This window comes from Cloeon dipterum, chromosome 3 (genome assembly GCF_949628265.1).
Source record: "Cloeon dipterum chromosome 3, ieCloDipt1.1, whole genome shotgun sequence".
NCBI lineage: Eukaryota > Metazoa > Arthropoda > Insecta > Ephemeroptera > Baetidae > Cloeon > Cloeon dipterum.
The window spans coordinates 8404316-8420438 of NC_088788.1; the positions used below are offsets into that span (position 1 = coordinate 8404316).

The window sequence follows — 16123 nt, forward strand, 5'->3', positions numbered from 1 at the left end:
GAGCTTCTAATCGTTTTGTGTTAATTTAAAATTGTATTATTGATAATTATTATTAAATTAGGATTTAAAATTGCACGCAATAATTTCTGAGAGATTAAAATAGACAAACTGTATTATTCATAGGGATAAAATATGACCAATTAATTTTTTAACAGGCATTATAGTTAGTTTAAATTAAGGCAAGTAGCAGAAATGAATGAATCGCCTCTTCTCGAATTAAGACTTCGCATATACAGTTTAACGAGCATCTTTCAACGGACCATAAAAATCCTCAAACGTAATAAAATGCTCACAATTTGCATTTTAATTCAAATTATCCACGAACAAATAATAATAAGCGATAATTTTAGCACAGTGCTGAAACTCTAGGCGAGTTACTTCCTGCTCGGCTGCATAACCGCGCTGCGCTGTTGTGTGAGTGTGTCAATGGCTCTCGACAGGTCATGCCGGCCGTGAAGCAACATAACAATGCATTTTATTTCTCGATTACCGCGCGCGATTGAGCGCCTGGGGAGGCAGAAGAGCCGATAAAGGCGGCCCATCCCGCCTCCGACACCCCAGTACAAAGCCGCCACTCAATCAGGTGAGTTGCTCTCTTCGCAATTATATTTTTTTTGCTCTTGTCAGCTTGACTCTGACTCAGAGTGTTTTGCTTAACGACCAACTCGAGCATTTCGCTGCCGAGGCGCATGTCTGATCTCTTCGTAACTTTTAATTTGTTCACGTTTTTATCCAGACGGGAATAAGGTTTCATTCATTTTTAATTTAATACACTTAAAGGGGGAAATACATTTTAAATAATTTCAAATTCAGCAATTAATTTTTGTTAAAATACAGATAAACAATTTGAATGACTTATAAAGTAATTAGTAAAAAAATACTTAAAAAATTCAAATTTTACCAATTTCCTGCCGAACTTGCAGCATTTTTGACCAAATTTTTTCGGCAGATTTTAATTTCTTTCGCCGAAAGCTATCCAACGGTGTACGGAAAAATTCTAGGGTACTCTGTGTTGCGTGGGAAAAACAAAATTTCGAGTAGAGACGTAGAGAGACAGTCCTCCGTCTCTTGAAAAACATTGAAGCCACTTTTCTAAACTATTTACTCTGCTACCACGGTCAATTTTGACTTTGAATCCTTGTAATGATAATTTTAATTTAATGGCAATAAGGTTTTACTGAAGTTTTGCAGTAGCAAACCCCGTTAAATCTTAAATACTCAAATTATATTTATTCTAAAATGCAATATTTTTTTTTAATTTAATTAAGTTAAAATCCATATTTTGGTAATTTTCTACTAAAGAGTGCACGTCATGGCCATGTTTTTCCCTCTAGATTAACGAAAATAAATAGAAACCTCTGCTCTTTTGTGGAGATTTCAGGCAAGAAAAATTATGTTCTTGACTACATATATTGCAGTTTGTGAAATTTAGCAACAGGTTTCTCAATTCAATGTGCAATAATTAAATCAGGACCGAGGGGCGGTTAAATTTCATATTTTGCCAAAGATCTTAAAATTTGAACGGTTATTTTTGTTTGTCAATGATATTTTCGCTTGATTTAGATTCCTCTCGACACGATCTATCTAATGGTGGGCGAATCATTAGGTAACAAAGATTTTCACGAATTTTCTGAAAGGCTTTCGATTATGTTTTGCGTCAAATTGCAGCTGATTGGTAATTTTCCCAGAACGTATACGGCTTGAATTAAAGAATGCTTAGCTCTTTAAGCCACTAAACTAGGTTGAACAGTTCCTGAAAACTATCCAATTTATGCTGAAGCTATTCTAAAGATGTTTATAATTCAAATCAATTAATAATGCAACCAAGAACATAAATTGATATTTAACCCTGCACAAAATTTCGTTTTTTTTTTTGCTGATTCCCTTTCTCGTCGAGTAATGGGTTTTGTTATTTTAATTTGAAATGCAAAAGGACGAGAACCCGGTCCAAAATCAGGGTTGAAATATATGTTCTTTGACTGAAAAGGTTGGTTCTCTCTTCGGAAGTTGCCAAATGATTGAAATGTAATTTTTCCGTAAGGGAAATTGTCACAGAAATTTTGAATTTTCGGTGAGTGCCTGTCTCCGTTATCGACATCTTTTTATCTTCAATTATTATTACTTGATCCATACGCATGGACACACAATTGAGCTCGATATTCTAAAGAACATCGTCGTAATTTATTCTAACAAGTTTTAACACTCACCGGTCCGGATTCCGCATGAATGACACTTGGATTCTGCCGTCGGAAAAGGACGAATCAATCACTAAACAGTTGAGCACATTGTCTTCATTGTTCTCACTGAAATTAACACGAAATCCGATCAAAAGGGCCGGCGTAAACACTGAAAAGTCTAACCAGCTGATCGATGAATAGGGGAGCAGATCACTTGACCAGCGCTATAGCGGCTGAAAAACTGAACGACCAATCACAAAGAAGTGCTATACTCAATCAGTAAATTATTATTATGTTTGTGTTCTCATTCGGCGCGAAGGCAATTAGGAAACTTTGTAAAACGAGGAGAAATTCCCGCATAAATTTTACTTCAAATTTAAATAAAACATGCGTTATTAAAAAATATATATTAAATTTAATGATACATTGTAAGCCAGATTTTATTATATTTTAATTTTCAGGCAGTGATGCGTGATTGCTTGCCACATATTTTTATATGCAAATTTTATGCTTTAAAAACCGATAAAATTAATTTTAACAAATATTAAGTTGGCCTCTCCAGGAAAATTTTCAAAAATGATCTGCAATTGTTCATTTTTTTTTAAGCAAAACCCTGATTTTTTGTTATTTTGTTGAAAACAACCAAGTTTGCAGGAAAAAAATTAATCGCATATTTTTGGAAAATCGATCGGGAAGAAATCTGAACAAACTGCGTTTTTTTATTTCTAATAATGCTAGAAAATTAAAATTAATGCGAAAATATTCCCAATATTCTACAATTTAATTGTAACCATAATTTTGCTACTTTCTCAATTAACAGAGTAATTTTGTACCATTTTAATGTTAAAAAAGAAATATTTCGATTTTTACCGTGTATTGGATGAAATTTTTACCCTAAGTACGGTTTTTAATTTTAGCAATGGCGCCGAATCTGCCAAGTCCGACGACCGCCGAGTACCTCGCCGCAAGCGGCCTGGCCGGAGCGAGCAAAACGACGGCGGAGGCGGCACTGGAGGCGGACCACTCTGATCAGCAGCAGCAACAGGAGCCGTACCGGGTGCAGCTGGTGTGGCGGAACATAATCGCCTTCATTTACCTGCACCTCGGCGCCGTCTACGGACTTTACCTCGTTCTCACCGCGCAGGCCAGCTTCCTCACATTTCTCTGGGGTTAGTACAAAAATTCATTATTTATGGCTTCTCAAATTTAATTTTTTGCAAACAAAATCCAGTTTTCTATTTTAGCTCACCAAATAAATTTTGTATGTATTTTGACAATTCAAATAATTCATATTCACGAGCAGAATTTTTGACACATTTACAAAGCAAAAATGTTATGACAATCCAGTCTGCAATTTTTTTTGGACCTATTTATATGTTAAATTTTGTAAAATTTGGATGTTATAAATGTATCATTTAAAAATCTATTTTAAATGGTAGAATTTTGTGTGTTTTATTATGTATTTATAGGCTCAGAGAGGGTGACAAAATTATGGAAATTATTTCTAAGAACCCTGATACTATCAAAAATTAAACATAAGTTTTTATAGTTAAACCGTTCCTTTTCGATATTGAAAAGTGTCAATATGCTATTATTCACAAAATTGTTTTCATCAAAATAATTAGCTATACTAATTGATTGAAAGAGTATTCCTATTGTATTTAAATTGTACTTATTCATATAATTAATCACGACACTCAGGAAAAAATATAATTAATTGCATAAATATCCTGGATAATATATATTTTTATTTTCAAAATATGTCTTTATTTTGTTAAATATTTATTTAAATTTTTAAAATTAAAGTATAATTATGTTAAATATTTACAATTATTTTAGAGAAGCAATAGACTGCTCCAATAAGAATGATTTAGACATTTTTAAAATTATTGAAACAAATATTTTGCTGTTAAAATTTAGCATTTGTACAAAAAATCTACCCTTTTTCGTCCTATTTTCAAGATTTTGTCACTTCTACAATGATTCACACGAATTGCATGAAATTAAAAATAATATATCGAATTAACATTATAAGTGCCCCGTTCAATTCGTATTTAAGAAAGAAATCGTTGTGGAAGATTGCCCTAATTGTCTTATGAGCATGAAATGGAAGCTCATTTAATGGTCCCGCAACGATTGGAATTTAGAAAAATATTTTATCGACAAACTTTCGCAGCCCTACTGGTGGTGTTTTTATATCAGCATTTAAATAACAATTTTATGCATTAAGAATCGACCTTTTTTCCATATAACAGCAATTGTTAAAAGATAAAATTTGTCCGTCTCTTATTTTCCCTAAAACCTCATTTTTTTTAATTTCTAGCAGTTTAAAGCACCTGCCAGATTTCCACTTTCAAATTTGAAATTAATTCTAATGCAAATTACAATTGCAGCGGTGTCTTTCGCGTCCCTGGCTGCGATGGGGATCACGGCGGGGGCGCACCGGCTGTGGTCGCACCGGGCATACAAGGCGCGGTGGCCGCTGCGTGTGTTTCTGGCGGCGCTGCAGACGATGGCCTTCCAGAACGACATCCGCGAGTGGGTGCGCGACCACCGGGTGCACCACAAGTTCAGCGAGACGCACGCCGACCCGCACAACGCCAGCCGCGGCTTCTTCTTCTCGCACGTCGGCTGGCTGCTGTGCCGCAAACACCCCGACGTCCGCCGCAAGGGCGCCGCCGTCGACCTCAGCGACCTGGACGCCGACCCCGTCGTCGTCTGGCAGCGCCGCACCTACCTCGTCCTCATGCCCCTCCTCTGCTTCGTCCTCCCCGTCTGGCTGCCCTGCCGACTGTGGAACGAAAACGCCTGGACTTCCTGGTCAGTATCAAAATCTTACTTAAACGCCGGAAATTTCCGTTGACAAAATTAAAAAAGTTAAAAAAAAATAGGAGCAATTAACAATTAAAATGCATACATCATTAATTAAGGCGTTTTTGCTTTATTATTTGTACGGTTTAATAAATTTAAATTCCATTTCTTAACGATCTTTGCAAAAATTTGAAACCAGCGGGGGCCAGATGTTCGATAAAATTGGTTCGCTTTGCGCAGATCCAAGATGGCTTCTGAATGTGGGAAACAAAAAGCTCTCTTTGGATTGGCGTACGAGTGTCAAGAGTTTGTTTTTACGATCCAAAAGACAATTAGTACAAGTTATGCAAATTATGTCACAATATTGACGAAAACTTGCTTCTTTTCGCGCATTTTCACGTGACCGTTTTTTCGCGCCATACTCCACCGGACGCCATATCTGCGCGTCGCACGAATCTAGTCCCCGCTGTTTGAAACTTTTTTGGTAGAACTTTTTTCTTCTTGAAACGAAATAACTGACAAGGAAAATTGTATTTAGCGGGGTATTTGTTAGCAATTTTTAGCATTCGTGAGGGAAAAAATAAATAATTTAATTTAATCATGTCTAGCCAATTGTAACCAATCAATTTATTCGTATTCTACGTCTACGCATACTCATTTTGAAGATTTCAAAGCACGCACAGGGCCCAGAGCAGGTCGGTTGACTTCGCGTACATGAGGGTTGCGTCGCTGAGTCTCATAGCGATGGCGTCGTAGCCGGGTCCTGGCAGGGTCGGATTGGCTGCCGTGAAGTCCTTTAATAAGTAATCAGAGTCCTCGGAGCACCACCTCGGGTTGGCCAGGCTTCCTGTTATAGTGGTCGCAACCCAGGAAATTTCTTCATCTATGGACATTTTAATTAAAACCAAGTGATTTTCTTTTGTTTGGACTCAACTGAAATGTGCCTTGACGCAGTTTAGGTCCATCAGGTTGGCCACCGACGCCAGTTTCAAGCCCATTTGGCAGCAGTTGATATATGCATCCGCATAAGTAGCCTTTTGTTAATACACACTTAACCAAACACGTATTAGGTTTTGGGGATATTTTACGCGAATAATGTAGTGAATGTACTTCCTGTCTTTGGCGTCGCACAAAAACGTCACATAGCCGGTTGAAATCAATCCCCAAGCTATATTTTTTTCTTTTAAAACTATACAGGCTTTTTTATTTGGAAAATACCTTTTTGGTTATCAAACTCTGTACGCAGAGCCGCCTGCAAGATAAGTGGGGAGCATTACGTCGAAGTTTTTACTTTCTCTCAATTTTACATTAAAGGTGCAACTGACGACTGGGCATTCAGCCCGTATAATTTTCTGCAAAAGAAGGAATTTTGTCACTCATATTTAGTGAAATTAATTAAATTTTACAGTGGTTGTTGTAGTTGGTTGTGTTGTAGTTGTTGTTGTAGTAGTAGTAGTAGTAGTAGTAGTAGTAGTAGTAGTAGTAGTAGTAGTAGTTGTTGTTGTTGTTGTTGTTGTTGTTGTTGAAGTACTTGTGGAAGTACTTGTTGTAGTGCTTGTTGAAGTGCTTGTTGAAGTACTCGTTGAAGTACTTGTTGAAGTACTCGTTGAAGTACTTGTTGAAGTACTCGTTGAAGTACTTGTTGAAGTACTCGTTGAAGTACTTGTTGAAGTACTCGTTGATGTACCTGTTGAAGTAGATGTTGAAGTTGTAGTGCTGGTTGAAGTTGACGAAGTTGTTTCTCCTGTTGTTGTTGTCGTAGGGGCTGCAGTTGAGGAAGTCTCAGGCTCGGTGGTTGCTTCTACAGATGTGGTCGTAAGTTCTAATGACGTAGTTTCTGGTGGTGATGTCTCAGCAGAGCTCGTGAGTTGGACAGTCGTCACGACGTCGGTGGCCGTGCTGGTGGCGTCTTCTATTGAAGTTTCCTGTAATTCAGTAATTTTCGTTATTAGGGGCTGCGCTGAACTTCTTGATGTCGTGGGCAGTTGCGTCTGCTCTGTGGTGCTTTTCGTATGGTTTGTTCCTCGGCATTTCTTTTTGCCGCAGCATTTCACGATGATAACCCTCCGCTTTGCCGTCTTCAGATACACAGTTTGTCCACGCCCTGTTTATCAAGATACTTCAGACTCATGGAATCAAATCTGAGGAAAGCACTGACAACCTGATATAGAGATGACCTTTCTACCAGCTCGCAAGGCAACGCTCCCCTGTTTTGAAATTAAAATTTATTTGTTTCAAAATGTACTCAGAACTGAACCTTGTTGATGCTGAACACGGATTGAGACAGCAAATAAATCAGGATTAGGGAAAGAATAAAGTTCTTCGAATTGCATGAACAGAGGCACAAAATATTGTATATCATATCAATTATTTTGTCCAGGCACATTCGACAGCGATTTTATCCGAGGGAATACTGATAAAATTATTCCGTTTGGAAAATCAGGGCAAAACAAAACAAAGCAGCAAACCTCTAGCGGATGCGTCGCGTCACAGTTCGAAGTGTCACGTGTGCTGTGGTTTTGACATTCAGCAGCTGTATAGTTATCCTGCTGCCAAGCACAAAAATCAAATTGTATTGAGCCTGTGCTGCATAGATAAATCGCAATTCTATAACAACTGCAGAAAGAAAAATCTTCTTTCGATTTTGATATCATTGTGGATGAAATAAATATTTGATATTTTAATTAATAAAAATTTTAAAGTGTGAAATTGGGATTTGTGGCAGGTACGTTGCGGGTGTGATGCGATACGTGCTATCGCTGAATGCGACCTGGCTGGTGAACAGCGCGGCGCATATGTGGGGCAACAGGCCCTACGACAAGGGTATCAGCCCCACAGAGAACCGCTCCGTGGCCATCGCAGCCTTCGGAGAGGGCTGGCACAATTACCACCACGTCTTCCCCTGGGACTACAAGGTAAGTGAATGAATATAATCCATAATAAATAGAACGTACGTACCCTCCTCTGACGAAAGGAATACGTAATTGTCTAGAGGAAAGGCGATTTCTAAAACTGTACCAGTCAATAATGGTTAAGTTTTTGCCAATAATACAAGCGCACATTCCATGACTCCGAGTTGTTGAGGGGGCTTAATCTCATGGTGGGAAATTGTTGATTTGGACGATCTTTTTTTTTTAATTACATGACATCATTTTTAATTAAACTAATTAGGAAAATTGTGTTTTGGTTAGGCGGCCGAGCTGGGTGACTACAGCATGAACCTGACGACGGCGTTCATCGACCTGTGCGCGCGGCTGGGGCTGGCCTACGATCTCAAGTCGGTGCCGGAGTCGCTGGTGCGGCGCCGCGCACTCCGCACCGGCGACGGAAGCTGGTTGGACCACCACCACCCCGATCAGCCTGCCCTCTGGGGCTGGGGCGACACCGACATGAGCCCTGAGGATGCTGCCGACCTCTCCAACTCAAAATAAAACGCTTTTTCCAGTCTTTATTTTAAATATTTGTAATTTTGTATAGGGAATAAAATTTTTTACTGATTTAATAACCATTGTTTTTTTTATATCGATTTCTCTATCAGTTGAACGAGTGAATAATTTTGAGAACATATTTTTTGAATAAAAAAACAGGTGACTCTTTTGAATTTAAAATATAGATTGAAAAATAGAAACTTTTAATTGAACAGTTTAATAAAATGTTAAAAAAATTCATTGATTTTATTACATAGAGTAAGAGTGATAGCTTTGAATTTTGTTTTAAACGACGTTTTAGAATATAAAACTAATTGTAAGAAATCAAGTTGACCGTTTAGGATGGTTGAATGAAATGTATTCTGTGCTTTGCGTCCAAGGTGTGTCGCGTGAGCCAAGATCGAATCCATTGAACATTTTTAAGGCATAGTAGCACTACAATTTTTGTTGCTTGCCGGATTTTTTTATAAAATAAAACAGTCGTTATAACTCTTCAACGAAATTTTGACACATTTACAGAGCAAAAAAGTTTTGACAATCCAGTGTAGTAATTGTTCTTGAACCTATTTATTAGTTGAATTTTGAAAAATTTGAACGGTATAAATCGTATAAATATATCCTGTAAAAATCTATTTCAAATGGTAGAATTTTGATAGTTTTATTGTGTATTTATATCTTCAGAGCGGTTGAAAAAAATAAGGAAATTATTTCTAATACCCTTGAAACTGATACTATTGAAAAATGAAATATTAGTTTTTATTTTTAAACCACTCCTTTTCGATATTGAAAAGAGTAAAACTTCTGTCATTTTGCAATATTGTTTTCATCATTAAAAAAAAGATATTCTGGCACAGTTGCCCCTAAGTGAATTTTGTATTAATTGTACATCTTCACACACTATTCTGACACTCGGGAAAATAAAAAAAATTAATTGTTAAAATATAGCTAAAATAATCAGATATTTTTATTTTCAAAACAAAGGTTTTTATTATGTTTAATATATATTTACATTTTTAAAATTAAAATATATATGTGTAATATTTACAATTAGTTTAGACGTTTTTCTCTAAAAAATTATTGTCCACTGAAACCCCCGTTAATACATTATTTGAGAAGAATTTTTTGATAAGAAGTTTTATATATGAAGCTGAATATGTTTAATTCGTATATTTATTGATTTTTTTACTCTCAACAATTTACCAATTTTTAGCACCTATGAGGGAACAAAATAAAAAATGTAATTTAATCACGCTTGTTTAGCCAATTGTAACCAATCAATTTATTCGTGTTCTACGACTGCGTATACTCATTTTGAAGATTTCAAAGCACGCACAGGGCCCAGAGCAGGTCGGTTGACTTTGCGTACATGAGGGTTGCGTCGCTGAGTCTCATAGCGATGGCGTCGTATCCGGGCCCTGGCAGGGTCGGATTGGCTGCCGTGAAGTCTTTTAACAAGTAATCAGAGTCCTCGGGGCACCACCTCGGGTTGACCAGGCTTCCTGTTATGCTAGAGGCCACCCAGGAAATTTCATCATCTATGAACATTTTAATTAAAACCAAGTGATGTTTCTTTTGTTTGGACCAACTGAAATGTGCCTTGACGCAGTTTAGGTCCGTCAGGTTGGCCACCGACGCCAGTTTCAAGCCCATTTGGCAGCAGTTGATATATGCATCGGTTAAAGTAGCCTTTTTTATACACAGTTAACAAAACACGTATGTACTGTAAGCTTTCGGGAAAATTTACGCGAATAATATAGTGAATGTACTTCCTGTCTTTGGCGTCACACAAAAACGTCACATAGCCGGGTGAAATCAATCCCCAAGCTATATTTTTTCTTTTAAAACTATACAGGTTTTCAAATTTGGAAAATACCTATTTGGTTATCAAATTCCGCACGCAGGGCCGCCTGCAAGACAAATAGGGAGTATCACGTATGAATTTCTACTTTCTCTCAATTTTACATTAAAGGTGCAACTGACGACTGGGCATTCAGCTCGGAAAATTTTCTGCAAAAGAAGGAATTTTCGCCAATTATATCAAGTTAAATTAAATTTTACAGTGGTTGTAGTTGGTTGTGTTGTAGTTGATGTTGTAGTGGTTGTTGTTGTTGTTGTTGTTGTTGTAGTTGTTGTTGAAGTTGATGGTGCAGTTGGGGTTGACGAAGTTGACATTTCTGTGAAATTGTTTTATAAACTGAACTACTTTATAAATTTAAAATTATCAAGAGATTAAACATAAACATTTTAGTATGAAAAAAATAGTTTATGATTTTTATCGATGTTTGTGCAGCTAAAAGATCAATATTTTGCAAACCCAAAGAGCTTGTCTCCGCTTCGGTGGATGCCGAAGTACGCAGGGTGGTCAGCAGGACTACCGTGACTTTGCTCGCGGTCGTAACGCTCAGCGTCGCGTTTGAGACTTCGCACTTTGTGTTGCCGCAGCACTTAATGATGATTTGCCTACGTTTGGGCTTTTCTAGAATCAGAGTTTGCCCATTGCCCAGCACTATGAACTTCGATCATTTATTGAGTCCTAATTAATTGTTGATCACTTACACCCTGTCAGTTTGATGGCGTTTTGTGATTTACGGCTCTCACGGGTTTCATTTTCCTATTGAACGATTTTTTGTAATTGATGCATGCTCAAAAATATTACTGAAGGATCTGAGCAGCTCAAATGTTATCAATCACATCATTGTTCCTCGAATCGAATTGTCAATTCGGTATTAAAATATTAGCATGAAAACATCAGGAAAAAATAAACAATTTAAAGCTGATATTCTTGTATCATCATTTGATAATCTAAATATTATTAAATTTGGTGTATTTTAACCTTTTGGAAGGCGAGCAACGATGGGTAGAATGCGCAAAGAATTATGAGCACTGTGAGCACAGTTCTAAAGGAGCATGGGGACGAACCGGACAAAAGAAAGTTCATCATCCTTCTAAACTGGAAGAAAATATAAACTTAAAATGTGAAATTTTTCGAGCAAACTCACTGTCGATATTGGAAAATTGGCTTTGTCACGACTCACGACAAAATCGAGTACTTGTCGCCTGCATTGGCCGCATTGATTGGACGTCGAGTGGAAACAGCGCACCGATACTACAAAATCCAGTAGACACACGGCAAAACAGTGTCGTTAAAATTTCCAATAAACAAGGGCGGATGTCCTGGCACGGAGCACGGAGTAAAGGGCCCGCCATTTGTAACATCAAACATTGCTATGCAACTTATCAGGTGGTCAAAGATATTAAAAAAAAAAAATGAAAATAAAAATTAACTTGGAAAAATAAAAGAATTCAAGTACTTGTTGAAGTATCGTTGATGTACTGGTGGAAGTTGATGTTGTAGTTGAAGTGCTAGTCGAAGTTGATGTAGTCGTGGATTTTTCTGTTGTTATCGTAGGGGCTGCAGTTGAGGAAGTCCCAGGCTCTGTGGTTGTTTCTATAGTTGTGGTCGTAGGTTGAAATAGATGTCTCAGCAGAGCTTGTGAGTTGGACAGTCGTCACAACGTCGATGGCTGTGCTAGTTAAAGTTTCCTGTAGTTCCGTAATTTCCGTTATTAGGAGCTGAGCTGAACTACCTGAGGTCGTAGTCAGCTGCGTCCGCTCTGTGGTGCTTTTCGTATATGGTTTGTTCCTCGGCATTTATTTTTGCCGCAGCATTTCACGATGATAACCCTCCGCTTTGCCGTCTTCAAATACACAGTTTGTCCTCGCCCTGTTTATCAATATACAAGACTCATGGAATCAAATCTGAGGAAAGCACTAGCAACCTGATATAGAAATGACCTTTCTACACTTCTCAAGTCAACGCTCCCCTGCTTTGAAATCAAAATTTATTTGTTTCAAAATGTACTCACAATCAGAACTGGACCTTGTCTATGCTGAGCATGGATTGAGACAGCAAATAAATTAGGATTATAGCAAGGATAAAGTTCTTCGAATTCCATGAGCAGAGGCACAACACGTTGTGTATTATACCAAACATTTTAACCGCGCACATTCGACAGCGATTTTATCCGAGAGAATACTGATAAAATTATTCCTTTTGGAAAATCAGGGCAAAACAAAACAGCAAACTCTAGCGGATGCGTCGCGTCGCAATTCGAAGTGTCACGTGTGCTGTGGCTGTGACATTCAGCAGCTGTATTGTTATCCTGCTGCCAAGCACGAAAAATCAAATTGTATTTAGCCTGTGCTGCATAGATAAATTGCAATTCTATAACAACTGCAGAAAGGAAAATCTTCTTTCGATTTTGATATCATTGCGGACGAAATACATATTTGATGTTTTTAATTAATAAAAAAATATTTAAAGTGTGAAATTGGAATTTCTGGCAGGTACGTGGCGGGTGTGATGCGATACGTGCTATCGCTGAATGCGACCTGGCTGGTGAACAGCGCGGCGCACATGTGGGGCAACAGACCCTACGACAAGGGTATCAGCCCCACAGAGAACCGCCATCGTAGCCTTCGGAGAGGGCTGGCACAATTACCACCACGTCTTCCCCTGGGACTACAAGGTAAGTGAATGAAAATAACCCACAATAAATAGAATGGCATACGTAATTTCGCCTCTATTACCTAGAGGAAAATGGGATTTCTAAAACTTTACCGAACAATATGGTTCGATTTCATGCCAATCATAAGGGCACTTTTTCCATGACTCCGAGTTGTTGAGGGGGCTTTATCTCAAGGTGGGAAATTGTTGATTCAGACGATCTTTTTTTAATTAAATGAAATAATTTTTAATTAAACTAATTAGGAAATTTGTGTTTGGTTAGGCGGCCGAGCTGGGTGACTACAGCATGAACCTGACGACGGCGTTCATCGACCTGTGCGCGCGGCTGGGGCTGGCCTACGACCTCAAGTCAGTGCCGGAGTCGCTGGTGCGGCGCCGCGCCCTCCGCACCGGCGACGGAAGCTGGCTGGACCACCACAACCCCGATCAGCCTGCCCTCTGGGGCTGGGGCGACACCGACATGAGCCCTGAGGATGCTGCCGACCTCTCCAACTCAAAATAAAACGCTTTCCAGTCTTTATTTTAAATATTTGTAATTTTGTATAGGGAATAAATGTTTTACAGATTTAATAACCATTGGTTTTTTTATATCGATATCTCAATCAGTTGAACGAGTAAATAATTTGGAGAAATAAGTTTTCTTGAATAGAAAAACGGAGGCGGCGCTTTTAAATTAAAAATATAGATAGAAAAATATAAACTTTTAATTTAAGAATTTAATAAAAAGGTCAAAAAATCATTAATTTATTTTATTACATTATTTAGAATGAATTTGAGTTTGAATTATTTGTTTTAAACAAACTCTATGCTATCAAGTTGACCATTACGATGGTTCAATGAAATGTATTTTGTGCTCTGCGTCCAAGGCAGTCCAAGGTGCGTCGCGTGAGCCAAGGCCGAGCAGCTGCTGACGTCAAACAGTAAAGTGAGTTTAGCAGCGACCGCCTGCCAAAAGCGGTGATGCAACCAGCGCGACAGCACGGCTAAGAAGGCTGCATATAAACTGACCTGGATCAACGTAAATAATTGCTTGTTACCAGCCGGAAAGAGAAATTTGAGACTAATTGCGCAAGATTGAATTCTATTTTAAACTCTGACAATTTTAAGGCTTAGCAAGGAAAAATAGAACTCATTTAAACATGATCCGCTCACATGGTGTGAGATTTTCCACTTTGCAGTGAAACTGTCCGAGCGGAAAATAACAAATTGGGGTCCGCACGTGCATGGAACGCAGCAAACGTAGAGCGGAAATGCACCAAGTTGACGTCAGTCACCATATGTTCTCGATTATAATTAACTTAAAGCCATTAAAATTTAGCATGATGTGCTCTTTTGATATATTCATCATTCCTAATAATTAATTGTCTTTACACAATTCCATCGCTTTTTATTTCTCATACAAAAATATGGTGATCTCTTAGCCATTAATCTAATAGTCATTTTTAATTATTCAATCAAATAAGCAGATATGAAAGTAAAAATAGTTATATTTATTTATTCTTGCTACATGTTCTGCATTTAACAAATAAGTGCAATACAATAGATCGATTTGAGCACGTTTCCGAGGCCAAGGACAAGCATGAGTAACGCTAATTGACATTCACGTTTAGCAGTGACGTGACTATGATAAATGCGGACGCCTAACAGAGCTGTGAAGCAACCAGCTCGACAACCCGCCTCTGCAGGTTGTATACCAGCCGCTAGTTAACGATTTCTGCTCAGTCAGCTCAAAAGAAAAATATTAACATTTCTTATTAAATTCTATTTCCTTCTCCTCTATTTATATTTTTTCTTGAGTTCTTAAAAATTTTAAAGAAAAATATTCTTAGACCATGCGAAATTTTATTCTCTTTCCAATATCTAAAGACAAATTAAGTTCTAATTTATACTAATTTCTGTTCGGGATTTAAATTAAAATAAACAAATTAAAAATTTAAATTGATATTTAAAGACTCAAATTACATTAAGGTAAGAAGATGTAATAATTAAAAGACAAAAGTTTATTTAGTTTATTGTTTATTTTCGACAAAATTGTAAATTATCACCCTTATGAGGTTTATAAACAAAAACCAGGTCCATGATTACGGATTGATTTTTCACTCTACGCAGAGAAACCAGGTCAACGTGGAATTGGACTGGACGTACGTGAAGGCCGTGTGGCCGATGGCCATGGCAATGGCATCATAATCGGGCCCTGGCAGAGTCGGAAAGGCCGAGGTAAAGCCCTTGAGCAAGTAGGACGAGTCGGCCGTGCACCACCTCGGGTTGCTCGGGTTGCCGTCTATGCTGGCCGCCACCCAAGACCACTCGTTATCTGCACTCTTTAAAGTTACTAAATATCCGCATTTTGTCTCTGTGAACTCAACTGAATCGAGTTCGGACGCAAGAGGCTTCACTTTCGTTCGCAAAAGACGCCAGTTTCAGCCCGTATTGGCAGCACTTCAGGTATGCATCGGCCTGGGTTGCCTATGCAAATCATAATTTGTTTTTTTAGATCGTGATTTAAACTCATTTTGAAACGAAATCTAAAGACTTTGTCTTTTATATTATAAGAGGATGATTGCCGGAAATTATGCTTAATATATATAATATGTATATTTCCCGAAAAATTATCGGAAATTTCCACTGTTTGTCCCTGCCTTCGTGGAATTTTCCACTAGCGACTAAATCCTGCAACGCATTTCTACGGAACCATGGCTATATCCATATGAAGAAGGGTTTTTATCATTTTAATTGGCTGTTAACAGGCAAACTTACGGTAGTAAACGAGTGGACGTACTTCTTGTTGCACAAAATAATCACGAAGCCAAAAGAGAGCGGCACTCCGTACTGAGTGATAGCTGAACAAAAATTTATTATCAGTTGAAATGATTTGTATCTGAAATTCACTGTTGAAGTTTTTAACTTCGTTCTGTTGATCGATCTAAAGTTATAATCAAATCATAAAATGAATTTAATATGAGTAATTTTTGTTACATTCACGGTGCAGGTGATTGTTGGACACACTGCCGGTTTCTGTAAAACAGATGGAGTTTAGAACTAAATTTGTTTGTGTCTAAAGCAAATGGAACAGGCGGAGTTAAAATAATTAAATATACAATGGTAGTTGAAGTTGTCGTGGTTGTAGTTGTAGATGTTGTTGTGGTTGAAGTTGTAGACGTGGTTGTAGTGGTTGAAGT

The 16123-nt window shown here is 37.9% G+C and overlaps 3 protein-coding genes across 4 annotated transcripts; 2 read left to right on the top strand and 1 right to left on the bottom strand.

The window, feature by feature from the left end:
* The first annotated feature begins 279 nt into the window (after positions 1-279).
* LOC135939794 (acyl-CoA Delta-9 desaturase-like) lies at positions 280-8474 on the top strand. The gene is made up of 5 exons (XM_065484363.1): positions 280-583; positions 3095-3346; positions 4571-4997; positions 7714-7903; positions 8180-8474. Exons 2-5 carry the CDS (start codon positions 3097-3099, stop codon positions 8417-8419), a joined length of 1107 nt encoding a protein of 368 aa, XP_065340435.1. The 5' UTR covers positions 280-583; positions 3095-3096; the 3' UTR covers positions 8420-8474.
* Positions 5632-7431, bottom strand: LOC135939793 (uncharacterized). Of its 2 annotated transcripts, none has more exons than XM_065484362.1 (8): positions 7246-7431; positions 7150-7195; positions 6395-7092; positions 6296-6340; positions 6207-6240; positions 6077-6156; positions 5923-6022; positions 5632-5871 (listed from the first exon to the last, which is right to left on the bottom strand). In XM_065484362.1, the coding sequence occupies exons 1-8, from the start codon at positions 7372-7374 to the stop codon at positions 5657-5659; spliced, it is 1347 nt and encodes a 448-aa protein (XP_065340434.1). In that variant the 5' UTR covers positions 7375-7431; the 3' UTR covers positions 5632-5656. The 2 variants fall into 2 exon arrangements, with proteins under 2 accessions (XP_065340434.1, XP_065340433.1); XM_065484361.1 differs by having other exon boundaries at positions 7147-7195.
* A 4271-nt stretch (positions 8475-12745) lies between the features above and the next one.
* Positions 12746-13467, top strand: LOC135939795 (acyl-CoA Delta12-desaturase-like). The gene is given in 3 exon segments (XM_065484364.1): positions 12746-12880; positions 12882-12945; positions 13207-13467. Coding segments are annotated over 3 exon segments (405 nt in total). The 5' UTR covers positions 12746-12779; the 3' UTR covers positions 13447-13467.
* Positions 13468-16123: the final 2656 nt, after the last annotated feature.